The sequence below is a fragment of the Lissotriton vulgaris genome, chromosome 2_1 (genome assembly GCF_964263255.1).
Source record: "Lissotriton vulgaris chromosome 2_1, aLisVul1.2, whole genome shotgun sequence".
In the NCBI taxonomy this organism is placed as follows: Eukaryota; Metazoa; Chordata; class Amphibia; order Caudata; family Salamandridae; genus Lissotriton; species Lissotriton vulgaris.
The window spans coordinates 1,974,626,306-1,974,641,164 of NC_141687.1; the positions used below are offsets into that span (position 1 = coordinate 1,974,626,306).

Here is a 14,859-nt window from a genome sequence, read left to right on the forward strand (position 1 = left end):
TGATCGACGGGCCGTGGAGAAGCCAAGCAGGTCCCGGGATGGATGACGGATGGTCGACGGGCCGTGGAGAAGCCAAGCAGGTCCCGATGCAGATGACGGTTACAACGGTCCGCGGCCTCGCCAGCAGATCCGGACGACGATGAAGGATGAAGGTTACGACGGCTGTGGCAGCGCCAACAGGCAGGACGATGGTGCACAGGACAGAGCTACGGCAGCGCCAGTAGTCCGTCCAGGGTGAGTTCCTCTTTACGTCTCTCGACTCCAAGATACAACTGCCTTCCTGCTCTGGAGCTGCCCCAGTTATAGGGCTGGCGGGCTTTGATGTCCGGACCCTCGCACTTGGAGGTCGGGAGGTCCGGGATGAGGGAGTCCAGACACCCAGCGGGGGGGTGGAGCCAGCGCCCGGGGAGGCGATGGGCGAGCGGCACTGGCCGGGGGAGAGCCATCGACACCTCTTTCTCCCATTGACCTGCCAAGTAGCTCGCTCACCTCCTGGGTGGAGGGTGGTGCCGGAATGTCTGAGGCCGGGCTAGGCCCAGGGTTGAGGTCGATCGGGGGCCAGGCGGCCTCGTGATGAAGTGTCCAAGATGGCGGCCCAGGCTGAGCGCATGGGTCGGCAGTGGATCGGGCCCATGAGGTGATCATGTTCGAGGGCAGGTGTCCCTGAGGGGACGTAGGACGTACAATGGTGGTGTGTGGTGCTTGTATGACTGGGCTCGGGCCTGGTCGAGCCGGGGGAGAGCGGCCCGTCATGTGGCCTGTCCAACATACCGTTTCAGATTGAGGTACTTGCGGAGGAAAACGCTGTTTGTAATCCGCCAGCATAGCCTGTAAATCCTGTATCAAATTAGGCGGCAACTGAGTGACTTCCGGGACTCTAGGCCTTCTCTGATGATCCAATGAATGAGGCACTATGATATCCCCTTGGTAATAGTGCTCAGCGTATGAATCCTCCTCATCATCATCTTGGCACTTGATGACAAGCTCGGATGGATGACGTGCCACACCAAAAGCACCCTCATCATCATCATCTTCATAGTCATCTTCTTCATCATCCGCATAGGTTTCCAGAAGATGAGAAGGCATAAGTGGAGATATGTATGAACCTTGTTGCCTCTTAAAAGACACTAGTTGAAAGATTTTTGTCGCTATTGGCGTACAAAAGGCCTGATTCCCAGTGGCAGGTCTTAATAAAGCTGGTTCCATCGACCTTGATGACCCCGGAGACCAAGGCGCATCCACTTGTTGAAAAGATGTCGTCGTCGACGGATTTATCGTCGACGAGATCGACGACGAGGGCATCGTCGACGATAGACTTGCCGTCGACGGGGCTGTCGTCGACGGGCTTGACGTCGACGGGACAATCGTCGATGGACTCGTCGTCGATGGAGCCACCGTCGACGGGACGGTTGTCGACGGGGTAACCAATGACGGGCTCGTCGTCGAAGGGATAGACGTCAATGCTTTCTTCGTCGACGAGGCAGTCATCAACGGCGGCGTCGCCGACTTCGTCGACGGGCTCTTCTTAGATGACGAGTTTTTTGATGATGACGGCGTCTTCGTCGACGAGTCGTCCACGAGAGTTCTTTTTGTCACGATACTAATTTTAGTAGACACAATAGGTGTAGTGATAGACGTAGTGGATATCATATCCATAGAAGAAGAGGTTGAAGTGGAGACAGTGGTAACTGGAGAGGAGACAGTAGAAGTCTTACTCACTGTTTTCTTTGCCGGATCGTTGGTGGCTGAGGCTCCAGAGACAGAATGTTTGGATCTCTGTGAAGAGCCTGAAGTAGAGTGGGAGGTCTTAACCTGCTTTCTCCCCTCACTTATCTTATCCTCTTGAGACCTCGCCCTCTTGCTAGAGGTAGAGGCTCTGTCATCATCATCCTTGGAAGAGGATTTAAGCCACAAAAGGACTCTGGCCTCCCTATCCCTTAAGGTCTTGGCAGGGAAGGTAACACAGATCTTACAGGTTTTTGCCTCATGCTTGGGATACAGGCAATAAATGCAGTCCTTGTGTAAGTCATCCACATGGACCCTCTTCTTCTCGCATGTTCTGCAGGGTCTGAACAAGGCCTTCTTGTCAGACATCTTGAAGCTCTTGAAGAAAAAACTGAGTCAAGACTCAGGGAGACTCCCTTCCACACGACGTGCGGTGAAAATCTGAGGAGAGCTGGCTCTGCAGGGAAGGTTCTAGAGGGTGCTGTGAGCTGATTGGTTGGAGCAAAGACTTTGGGTCTTTTAGCATAATGAGGTAGATAGGCTACTATAATATAGGCCTCAGGCCTTTTTTCTAGGGCCTACTACTGCAAAGTGCTTTTGGCACTGCTTTTTTATTTACCGTGGGACTCCCGCCTCGACGACGGGGAATGATTCAGGCATGTGAATCTATGAAAGATACCCCAATACTGGATAAGGGAACTCATACGGCTAGTTTCCTTTAGTAGAAAGTACCAGGTTGGACTGTCAACTGAAACAACAGATACTGCACTAAGACGTTGATGAGAACCTGTCCTCCATACAAGGAATGAACTAGGACTAGCATGACAGGGCCTAATGAGGACAGGAATCATAATGTGTGACATAAGTATAGTTTCAATTCAGCTTTCATTTCTGAAACACTAGCCACAGAACTTTAACCAAGAGAATTTTGGGTAAATATCAAACAATTTTCATAACCAGTGTATGTATATGTAGTTTCTTGGTTTTAGTGCTGTTCATGTCATCCACTGCTCCTCCAGTGGAACACTGTGGAGATGATGTAATATGGAATATTAGTCTCTGGATACCACAGTTGGGGAAGGGTTAAGCGCCTTGCTGGCTGCTCCTGTACTACTACTGTATTACTGATCTTGTAACCAACTTGAATAAATCTTCTTAAACCATATCTACCAGCGTAGACCAGATTACTACAATTTTATGGTGACGAGGATAGGATTTGAACCCACGCGTGTTTACATTTCAAGACCTTCAATTTCAAGTCTGGAGTACCTACTCTCAACCTCAAGCATCTTCTGAAACAACAGCTGGGTTTATTCAACTACTGGCACATATCAGCCCCACCAGTGACCTCCCACCGGTTGCCCTCAACGCAAAAGTGCCAGTACCAGTCTCTACGCAGCTCAAGTCTCTGCCTGCTGTTCCCACAGCATCTCAAAAGGTCTGTTCTTACTGTCCCTACAGAGTCTGTTTTAAGCTACAACTCATGGCTTTTCTGTAGCTGCATTTACTCTAACTGGATTTCATCTGGCTACTACAACAATCCACTTCAAGGATTCTGTGCATACTGAGTCTTCCAGTAAAGTAAGCCTTTTCTTTCACTTAATTGACGCTTGAGTACTGCCTGCATTGAAACAAAGTTTCCCTACATCGAGCTGCGCACAGTGAGCCTGCAAGTGCTGTAAGCCACTTCAGTTTTTATTACGCTGTTGCTTACAACCTGTTCCTGTGTTCTCATTTGGGACGTGCCTGCACTGTGTGTTAGTATGCTCCTGGTACCCACACTTCGAGACACGTACTGTCCTCAAAGGTTTTCTCCCTACATAGTGGCTCTTACACACAGCGTCTTGCACTGAGACTCACTTGATTCTCCTCTAACATATTCTCATGGACTTAACTATCGCTATCATGAGATCCAGCGTGAGTCCCCTCTGGCTGTGGTTGGGAGTTTAGCTACAAGTGTGAGGTGGTGCTTGTGGCTCTTACGAACAAATGCGGGCAATGTCATGTAAAACAAGTTTTTTTCTTTAGTTTTGGTCTACCCTAAGACCTGATGCCTGCGCACTTTTCCAACCGCCGTTTTGAATTTAAAAAGAATGAAATTTGCACGCGCTCATCTATCTCAGTCCTGGAGTCGGAGTCTTCCTGTGACACACTCTTCTCCTCTGCTAGGGGAGGTCTTTGTGAGTTTGGAGCATGGTCATGCTGTGTGCCACCCGGCATGGCATGACCCAACGTTCCGCCATTTTTATATTGGCAAGGTTTGCTGTTTTGCCAACCACGCTCATTTAGAATCAACGTCCGTACACAGGTCTATGAGGTACTTCAAGTTAAGAGGAGAAGACACTGTGGGTATTGTTCAATTTATTTTTTTTGCTGCAAAAACGGTTCCAGTTGTCTGTGTTTAGTTTCTATGAGGCATTCTGTGTGTGTTTATTTGTTCAAAACGGAAAAGTTCACCTTTGTTTAATGCAGCGTTAGTATGTTTTACCAATTATCCCTGTATTCGGATGGATCATCTTTCAGAGGCCATGATGCTGTTTCGGGACACTGGTGGTGAGGAGAGCACCCATGAGGCACAGTGTCAGACTGATTTGCATATGGCCATGTCTGAACTGGGGTGGCGGAGTGAGCTAAAGAACGGTGATGGATTAAACCCAGATCAGTTGACTGGGGGTGAGTGTTTGTATTGTCAACGCTCCGTCCATCACCCCCTTTAGTTTTTCTTTGTTCGCCCCAAGTTGGCAGAGTATGCTCAGACGAGAGTCCCTTGCCTACTTTGCCACTGGATTCAAGCAAGCCCGGCTGAAGACGGCAGGAATGCCAGAAACCGGTCATGGGAAGCTTGATTCCGGTCCAGTGAAAACATGGCTTGGCAGTTCGGGCTGGACTGTTTCCCATGAGGCACAGGGTCAGACTGATTTGCATATGGCCATGTCTGAACTGGGGTGGCGGAGTGAGCTAAAGAACGGTGATGGATTAAACCCAGATCAGTTGACTGGGGGTGAGTGTTTGTATTGTCAAAGCTCCGTCCATCACCCCCCTTTAGTTTTTCACTGGTGGTGAGTGGCATTATTTACACTCATGGACATAAAAAATACATGTTCAGTATTAATATGCCAATTTTGAAGGTCTAATTTATTACAGTTTACAGTGATTGATTCCATTTACAGTTTACACTGTTTCAACCTCCTGTTTTGTGGTTAACTCTACGTTTTCTAAAACTGCTCAGTGACTTTCAATAGTGTGACAAGTCAAGATATAGAACCTCTTAGGTTGTTTTTTTTCCCATTTCAAGTGAGTAGTGTTTATCTCTTTTTAGCAAGAGTTTTAGTCCTTTCACACAGTGCACAAACTGTACCTCAACATGAGGTGTCTCACAGGGGTTTTAGACCCGTCATTACCGTGCACATTGTCCTCACCTTCACACGAGGTGTCTTGCGAGGGTTTTAGTCCTATTACTTTTGTGCACAACACCGACCTCTCCAAGAGGTATGTTTCTTTAATTACAGTGCACACCTTCATCTTATGGCTCACATGTTGCTAGGATTTTTGTTCCGCATTAACAGTGCACATTGTCTCTTAACCTCTCCGCGAGGTGTGTTGACCTCCCAGTGAGGTGTGTTTGTTGGGTCTTCCCATCATCCTGTGCATAACATATCACCTCCAGTCGAGGTGCGTCCTTACATGGACAGGTCACTACATGCTTTATACCTTCACTACAGTGCACATTCTTACCTTACTTAAGGTGTCTAGTGTGGGTTGTTTGTTTTATTCTACAGTGCACAATAATTTGATTTTTTTGCTGTTGCCTCTGCACATTCATATTGTTACCCACATGGATGTATAGTTTTGGTTCTTGTCCATTAACTATAGTGCATTGGTTCACGTTAGACTGGGCGTTTGTGTCTCAACTCTGTTTTCCTTGTTATGGTCTACACTGTAGCCCAGTACTTTTCTATTTTGTTTTTAACTCAAATGTTTGAATAATAATGGAGAAGAATGAGTTTTATAATGTATTTCTCTTCTTCTCTGTCATCTTTTATTCTCCTGTTGTGGATTGCTCTCTCGCATACTTACCAGGCCAGTTGGTGTACAGAGAGTACTCATTGATGGTTTTGCTTCTTTATTTCTTTTTCTCATTTATAGAAAAGAGGACGGGAAACAGGTTCTGTTTATCTGTTTCTTTAAGATTTTTGGTTGTTTTCTTTCTCTCTACCATTGCTTTGCTACTCTCTAGTACTGTCCTCTGTATTTCGTTCTTCTAGTTTCTACATCTGATTCTATATTTCTCTTTTCTGTTTTCCTTCAGGAAGAAAGGAGGATATGTAGTATCTTGGTTTTAGGGCTGTTCATGTCATCCACTGCTCCTCCAGTGGAACACTACGAAGATGATGTAATATGGAATGTTAGTCTCTGGATACCACAGTTGGAGAAGGGCTGAGCGCCCTGCTGGCTGCTCCTGGTGGGGCTCTACTACTACTGTATTACTGATCTTGTAACTAACTTGAATAAATCTTCTTAAACCATATCTACCTGCGTGGATCAGATTACTAAAGTATCTGTGGGTGTTTGCATAGCACAAACCAAGCGCAGAAGCAACAGACCGCTGAACAAAAGGGTGAAACCCACAGGTGCACTACTTGGAAATTACTGTGAGATAGGATAAAGGAGGTTTGCTTTTGTGAGGTCTTATAATAAAATGACCAGAACCATTCCCTTTATCAATTATACTTGGAAATACAGCATGCTTAGGTATTTCAAAGAAAATAAAGGAGTAAAAGCATTCTATGACAAATAGAAAAGCCTAAGATGCTCATTTTCATCATGGTTGCTTAGTATGAGAGGAAAAAGTCTGAATTGGTTAAATTTGAAAGTTGGATAAAGAAGTTTGATAAAGGAGAAAAAAGATGCAACATGAGGTGTGAGCTGAATGGAAAAGGATGACGGTAGACGGTATTCCAATACTTAATAGCACTCTAAATGTACTCTTACCTGCCACATTGTACAGTCGCATCACTTGCTGCACATGTTGATAATAGCAAGCCACTTCCGAGAAAAAGGGACCCTCCGTCACTCGCACCACAGGGGGGTCTTTTGGGGAGTATAACTAAAAGTAAACAGAAACACAGCACTTGAAGCACACATGAAGAGATTCAGATTGTCTGAATGCTTTCCTAAGAATAACAATTTATTCATGGAAGAGATCACAGACAAATGGCACTTTGGAAAAAAACACTAAACAGGCACATCTCTACTTTGAAGACCTGTTGTGTATGCACACACACTTTCTATACACAAGTACACTACACACACATATGTATGTATATATATATATGTATATATATATATATATATATATTTAAACAGACTCCTGGCAGTACACTAGCTCGTAAATCAGCAAGACACCAGAGCCGGGGCCCAAATGTTCGTTCAGTGCAGATATTTTATTGGCACACGGAAAACCCAACGCGTTTCAAAGCTTTCGCTTCTTGCTCACGTGAGTGTCTTGCTGATTTACGAGCTAGTGTACTGCCAGGAGTCTGTTTAAATACTTTGGGAGGTGGCGATCCCGCCGGGAGCCTGCTGAGGCGAGAGGCGAGAGCAACGCTAATCGAGTGTGTGTTCATATATATATATATATGTATATATATATATATATATATATATATATATATATATATATATATATATACATACATACACATATACACTGAAAAAACGAAGGTTAAAGGTTAAGTGATGTTATAGTTAGGTGAAAATGTCAGTGACAACGTGCCATTTTCAACAAAAAAAAACAAAATCACTCAAATTCACACCAGATCCCTAAGGTACCTATAACTCACTCCTCCGCCATGCACAGTTTTGTCATCATTGATGCTGCAGCACTATCTGTAGGGTAGAATTGAGCATTGCTCGTATGCTAATATAGCAAAGTGGAAGCTGATATAAGGGGAAACAAATATCCGTTTTTGACATGGAGCCAATATATGGCAAAACTCTTGGCAATTTTGCTCATAAGTTTCCGAAAACGTGATCAAATTAATAAAACCTGATATATGGCATTAATGTTTATCAAGAGCAATGGCAGTGGGTTTTTTCCAGTATAGATGGGAGAACTCGCATGAGCCAATATATGGCTAAATAATGAAGTTTCTCAACATCGAGCGGGCAATGGCAAAACGAATGGGGCCAAAAGGAACTTTTCCTGTTAACAATTGTAAATAATAAGCATGATAAACGATGATATTTTACATGTTTCCAGAACAGAAAATGCTTTTATCATGAAATGAATGTACATGCATTTTTACTATTCAAATATGGCGGGTCCTTTTGAAGGAATGAAATGTCCGTCTTTGATTACAATGCCCCGGAAATCATGTGATTTGTTTTGAACGTTGAATTGTTTGTATAAAAAAATGCCGTAGTCATGGCATGCTTGTGAAACATATGATGAAGGCGCTTGCCGAAACACGTCATGTTTTGCTAACGGAATAAAAACAGATGGAATAAACCCCCCGAGAGTGACTATTTTTTCTATTATCAACAGAAAATGAGAAATAATTGATTTCGCGGTTTCACCTCCGCGAAAAAGGCACCTGTTCGAGAGTGTGCCAAGTAGATGCGTGGTGGTGGTGGTGGAAGTGTGCGTGTGAAGATGGTGTGGGATGTGAAGATGGTGTGGGAATGAGGTAGTCATCCCATTCTCGATGTTGATCCCCGAGTTTCCCCTCTCCCTCGTCATCATCTGTAGTCGCTGGATCTTGTTGAGGAACTGATGTTGGTGATTTCTGTAGAGGCTCCAACTGTAAATCTTGAACCCTCTTGGGGGTAGATGAGATAGATCGTGGGCAATGGCCCAATGTAGACTGTTCGAAAGGCGCAGATGCTGGTGGAAATCTCTTCCTATAGCCCGCCAACATGAATTGCAGGTCTGTTAACAGCGATGATGGCATGCAGACTACCTCCTCCTGATAGTCACAATGGTATTCCTGCTGAGGAATATAATACTGATACTCTCCATACTCTTTGTCAAGATCATCTCCCTGGCACTTAATGTACAATTGTGATGGGCTATTCACGTAACGAAAAGGACCATCATCCTCATCACCTTCCTCATAATCTTGCTCTTCCAACAGATGAGATGGCAACAGAAGTGTAACCTTTCTGGGTGAGGTAACTTCTGGTGTAATCTGCCTCATTCTAGGTTTTTCTCTCCTTTACGGTGTTTTTTACTTTGTTAACGGTACTGCTGACACAACCACCGTTGGTGACGTGGATAATCGGAAGCAATTCAGAAACCGCAATCTACGGTGTCATTGCCGTAGATGTGATGGTTACCGTCATCGGTGCCGTTGTTTTCGCTGTTGTCGACCTCTTCGTAGTCGCCGACAGCATTGATGTAGTCGTCGACAGCATAATCAATGGCGAAGAACCCAAAGATTCCACTGACGATGAAGCCATCTGCACTAGTGTTGATGATGGTGCGGTATTTGCCTTCTTCTTAGAAGTTGAAGACAGGTGATTAGCCAGAAACTGGTCCCAAGATGCTTGTTTCCGATCCAGGGAAGACATGGCTTGGCAGTTCAGGCTGGACTGTTCCCATGGGGCACAGGGTCAGACTGATTTGCCTATGGCCATGTCTGAACTGGGGTGGCGGAGTGAGCTAAAGAATGATGATGGATTAAACCCAGATCAGTTGACTGGGGGTGAGTGCTTGCAATGTTCAACACTACGTCCATCATCCCCTTTGGTTTTGCTTTATGCAACAAGTAAATCACACTAAAAATGAAGCACATTAACTCCTCAGAGACTCCTGTTAAAATCACAAAGCACACAGAATCAACCAGTCATATATAGACACTCCGTTCTCTTACCCAAAAGTAACTAAAGGACGGGTCATTCAATCTGTAAAGGAAACAACACAATGTATAAAGTTATGAACATGTGGTTCCCAGTATGGAATACACTCGAAAATCGCCTCGCAGAGCAAAGCACTTACTTAGACTTCATACAGGACCGCCCGACACCTCCTTTGATGTGGCCAAGCTGCCTCCATGCCGAGACAATTAAAACTAGTGTATCAACAGGATTATGTCAGCAGGGTGGTAAATATAAATATAATTCCCAATATATAAAAAACGATGTCCATAAATGTTCTTATAAACTTAATGGCCATTCTGGCTTAATATAACCTCCGTCACGGACCATCCGAATAAAGGTCCAAATTGTGACTGTCTTTTATGTCTATGCTGTATACATCTTAAAACAGGGTGCGTATTCATTACTAATGAGATTTCACCTAGAAAAGGATTACAAAAAAAAGTTATCAACAACTGCCTTATCGCAAACTAAATAAGGACTATTCCAAGGAAAGCCAAGGTGCAACTAGAGTCACCAATGTATACAAAAGAATTAGAAAGAATTTAAAAGCAGGTCCAGACCTTGTTAGAGCCTCATGGTTCTCCATAACGTCACACCCAACCAGGTAATGACGCCTCTACGTGATCACAATAAGTATCCCAAATAGAAGGGGAATTTCCCTGAACAACTGTCATTACAAATTACTGTAATATGTCAACCAAAAGTAGATGTATAAAAACATCAATCAAGTGCTGCATCTTAATGCAGAAGAGAAGTTTAAATACACACATAATCCAGCATACCATGCTAGAATATTCCTTTGTAATGTGGCCAATGTATGCTCCTGGTTGCCAACATCCACCTCCAACTCTGAATCTGCACCGACAACCTAGCGGTGGCCTTCAGTGGTGAATAGGAATAAGCTGACGAAGCTTCCATTAGATGGTAAAAAGGCCAGATTTGCTGTCTTTGATGCGAATATCAATATACCAGAGCTATGGTAAACAATGTGGAAGTCAATCGATGCCAATGGACTCGCTGTTGAGGGTTCGTGGTACACGTAGGAACCTTGTTGATGGAATTATCAATGTGTTGTCATAAACAGGCTCTTCTTAGCCACCAATGGAATGGCCTTTTGCGGAATGCTTAATTTTTTCTCTTTTGAAGAAGAGGCTGTTGAGAATCACTGCTTGTTTATCGTCCATGGCATGGTCCTCTTTCACAACAATTTAGGCAGGAGTACTGGCAGGAGGTTTTCAGAAGCGGATTTTAACACCTTGTTATACTTTCCCTTTTTTCCCCGTGATGTTACAGATGAAGGCTTAGTTTTGTCTTTCAATGAGGCAGATACAGGTGCTTCAGTAGTGAACTTCAGTTGAGGGACTGCCACATGCTTCCGTTTCTGCACCACCGTGGGAGGTGAGATGCTGTAAGGACCACATTTTATGGAATCATTTTCAGATGAGGAGGCCTCACCTTCAAAAGGGGTAAAAGTCTTTTAATCAAGATAAGGCCAGCATATTCTCCCTGTTATGTAGAGTTTTAAAAGGGAAAATCCTGCAGATGTCACAATAACATGGTCTGTTGGACAGATAAACACAATTAATGCATTGAGCAGATAATCTCAAGTTTTCTTTTTGTCCACAGTCTGAGCTCAATTTAAAGAAAGAATTTGTTTTCCCTGCTGAAGTAGTGGTGGCTGAAGTCCAAGAAAGACTAAGTAGAATGCCATGTGGTCACATTTAGACCTTGGCAGGAACACAACCATTTTACATGGCCACGTTTGACATCTTTTCTTGAACGTTTGTCACACTTTTACTTGCATGCTTGTACGGAAAATGTTTCATGAAATGACTTTGCTTACATTTACCCATCTTCATGGGCACATTATAAGAGCCTTGAACATTCTGTACCAAAGCTAAAAGGATGTTGTTTATTATTGTTCGGTCTGCAGCAGCTTTGTCAGGGTAGAATCAATAATTGGCAGCCTTACTTGAACTTTGGCATAGTAACATGGGTGATGTTTATTACATAAACAACATCACGCTCTTGTTTAGTTAGAGGAGCATTTCACTGGCACTGTGAGGTCACCCCATGCCAAACTTCCAGCCCAGCTGATTCCCGTTTACGTTCTGCGAAGGATGATGCCCAGCTCTCCACCAAGATGGGCTCCCTGATGACACTCACCGACAGGTAACAGGGGAACTAGATAGCCCAAAGATTGCGCTTGGTAGGAGTACAAACTATAACAGTAGTTATATGCAAGCATATATTCTCTGTAACAGCTAAATGGTTGAATTGTTTATCTTCTTCACCATTCTTGTATTGCTGATCACACTATCCTGTTTCCTTCTATTGATCACTAAAGCACACTTTTTTAACCCAAGATTCATAATGCTAAAGTAAATATTAAAACGTCATGTTGTATATTTTTTGTGTATCTCTTTGGGCGTGCATGAGTCACTACATGAAATGGTTCTAGATATGTTTCAACGATTTCCTTGGGGAGTCAGGATTGCCATGTTCTGAGGGTGCACACTCCATTTTTACCTTGTCAGGTTAAGGGTACAGATTGTGCACTGTGAGCTAGCATGACTAAGACCAACATATCCTAATGGTATGCAGAGAATTAGTCTTGCACAGTTTTGAAATGTATGTTTTACAGAGAAAGTATAAGCCGTACAACAAGAAGTCCAAAGTCACTAAAAGTTAAGTTTAAGTTAGTAAAGACCAGAGCCCTTTCCAAGGGCGCCCTCACACACAAAATGCTATAGAAATAAGAGCTATGGTGGCCTCTGGTGGAAGTTAAAGTTCAGCACTTCCACCTCACTGGCTGAAGTTTGGGTTGTTTCAAATGAGAGGGCAGTACTACTTAACAAACAGTGTTATTGAGACTATGGCAATTTTAACACTAATTATAGCTATTTGAAAACTACCAGGGATTCCAACCCTATGATGAGGAATTATAAAAAAATGTGAAAGTATGAAAGATCCAATGCTGAAGAACTATTTTTATTGCTCAACATTTATTTTTACTGGCATGAGACAATCACGCACACTTTCACATTCACACAAAAGCACATATTAATATGCTAGTCTGCCAATTAAATTACAAAATGATGAAACCACCAATAAATAAATGATTTTAGTTATTTAAAGGGTTCTGGTTTGCTTGTTGTACTAAATATAGGACCCAAAAGAAAATGTTTTGATAAGTTAAAAATTATTGATCTATTATATATTACAAATTAAGAGGTGAACTAATTGAAAAGAGTATCTTGAAAAGTAGGGTGATCAACATGAAGTGATACTATATGTGAAAGCCCAATTGCTCTCTGATAAACCAACCGATTAGAAAAAATAACCTGCTTACCTTGGCATCACCATCAGGTAAGAACAAGTAAGCCCCACTTTTGTCCTTAGATGTCCGGGTTCCATATATCAGAAACTCCATTTTGACTTTCTGCTCCTGTTCTTCGCCCACTCTTTTGATACTCTGCAAAACACAAAACACTTTGTGACTTAAACAATCTCACTTAAAAGGCATGCAGAAGAACCTCTCAAAGCAAGCTAAGACCAAAGGCTTATAAGGACCATGACAAGGTGGAAACAAATAATATCCGCTCCTCTTTAGTTAAAAATAATTATTTGTGTAATTCCTGGTTAGGAGGCTATTTAAGGTACTGTGCTTTTAGCACACAGCATGTCAAAACACCAGGGTGCCTTGGTACATGTAACACCCAACATAGTTGGGCCAGAACCTTTCTTTAATCAAAGGAGCATCTACCTGAATTCCATAGGAAACTGATTCAGCTGTGGAAGTAAATGAGTTTACACATTTGTCCTGTAGCCAGGGGAACATTCCTCTTCTCATCTCTCTTCTTTAGTAGATGCAGTTTATTTTATGGGCCTGTGAAAAGGATGACTGTCCCATGATGTAGCATGCGATTTGACACAACACAATGCGGTTTAAATTGTGATTACAAATGCGGCAATACAGACCAGTACGTTTCTGAATATGTGATGGCAGAACTTACAACAACAAAGGTAATTTTCTGTTGCTTTACACTTTATAGGTAGATTTAAGGAAGACGTGTCTGAAAACAATACTTCATAGATTAGGAATTCATTCAGCTAAGTTAGCATTATGGGTTTGCAAGGACTAACTTTTTAAGTGTTTGATTAGATTAATTAAAACATCCATTTAATTAGTTGTTCAACTCTTAATAAAAAATTGTGAATTGATAATTTAATTAGTTAACATGTTGCGTTTTATGGATTTTGTTTCTGAATAAATAATTTAAAATTTAACTGGAGTTTATATAGGGCATTTAATTTAAAATTAACTCGGGTATGTGGAGCAGAAAAGAAAAGTTTATTTTTTCCAGAAAGCGCAGCTCAAGTTTGAGGCTCTGTACACTGGATAGAAAGTTGCACCCGAGGTCTGGTTGAAACTAGGTTACAATTATTAGTGTGTGATGAAAAAGTGTGTTATATGGACATTTGATTGGGATATTTTTCTCGAACTGGAATGGGGGCAAAGGAGCCAGTCATATGTTACCATCCTATCTACTTAACAACAATGGAAAATGTGCCTTCCAACATTCTGCAGAATGGCTATTCATCAACCGAAAAGGGAAATGATACACTCACACTCACTCACAAACAGTTTCCTATCCCACACTTGTGTTTGATAGTCATGCCTATTGTTCTAAAAATGAATATTTGTGAAGTAGAAGCATTCCGTACTTCTCCCTATAAAACTAAAAAACTCAATCTGTGCACTTTTGTCCTGTTCTGTCACTCCACCACCCACCAAAAACAAACGAGTTGCTAAAAAGAGGACCACATCTCATGCGCTCCTGATCACACCAAAGATATTTTAACATTGTAAAAGAACCTCAAGCAGCCAATCAAAACATGATCAAATGAAAACTAACGTTGGTAGTGCAGAAAGAGTGAGAAGAATACATTTAAATGCACAAGGCACTGAATCTTTGTAGAGCCAGCAGGTCTCAGTGCATGCTGGTCAGTCTCTTGGATTTCCCTGCTGTGTGGCAGTCTCTGGGTCCGCTTTCCCCCCAATAAGTCGAACAATCTAACTAGGAGTCATCTACCAATATCAGAATGCCTTTTTCAAATTTGAATGAAAACTAAAATATCCCCCCGCCAGCTACGACAAACAATACCCTCTATAAACAACTTCTTTTGGACGGTGAATGGCAAACATTTCTACTACACAAAGATTCGACATAAGTACATCCCTTAGCTCAC

At 42.7% G+C, this 14,859-nt stretch overlaps 1 protein-coding gene across 3 annotated transcripts in view; it reads right to left on the bottom strand.

Annotated features, from left to right (window-relative positions):
- Positions 1-14,859, bottom strand: part of MAN2A2 (mannosidase alpha class 2A member 2) — a 668,437-nt gene that overhangs the window by 212,738 nt on the left and 440,840 nt on the right. For all 3 annotated transcript variants that reach the window (XM_086958183.1, XM_086958182.1, XM_086958181.1), the window contains 2 exons: positions 12,959-13,081; positions 6,718-6,832 (listed from right to left, as the gene is read on the bottom strand). In XM_086958183.1, the coding sequence (XP_086814309.1) occupies positions 6,718-6,832; positions 12,959-13,081 (238 nt within the window). The remainder of the gene's footprint in view (positions 1-6,717; positions 6,833-12,958; positions 13,082-14,859) is intronic.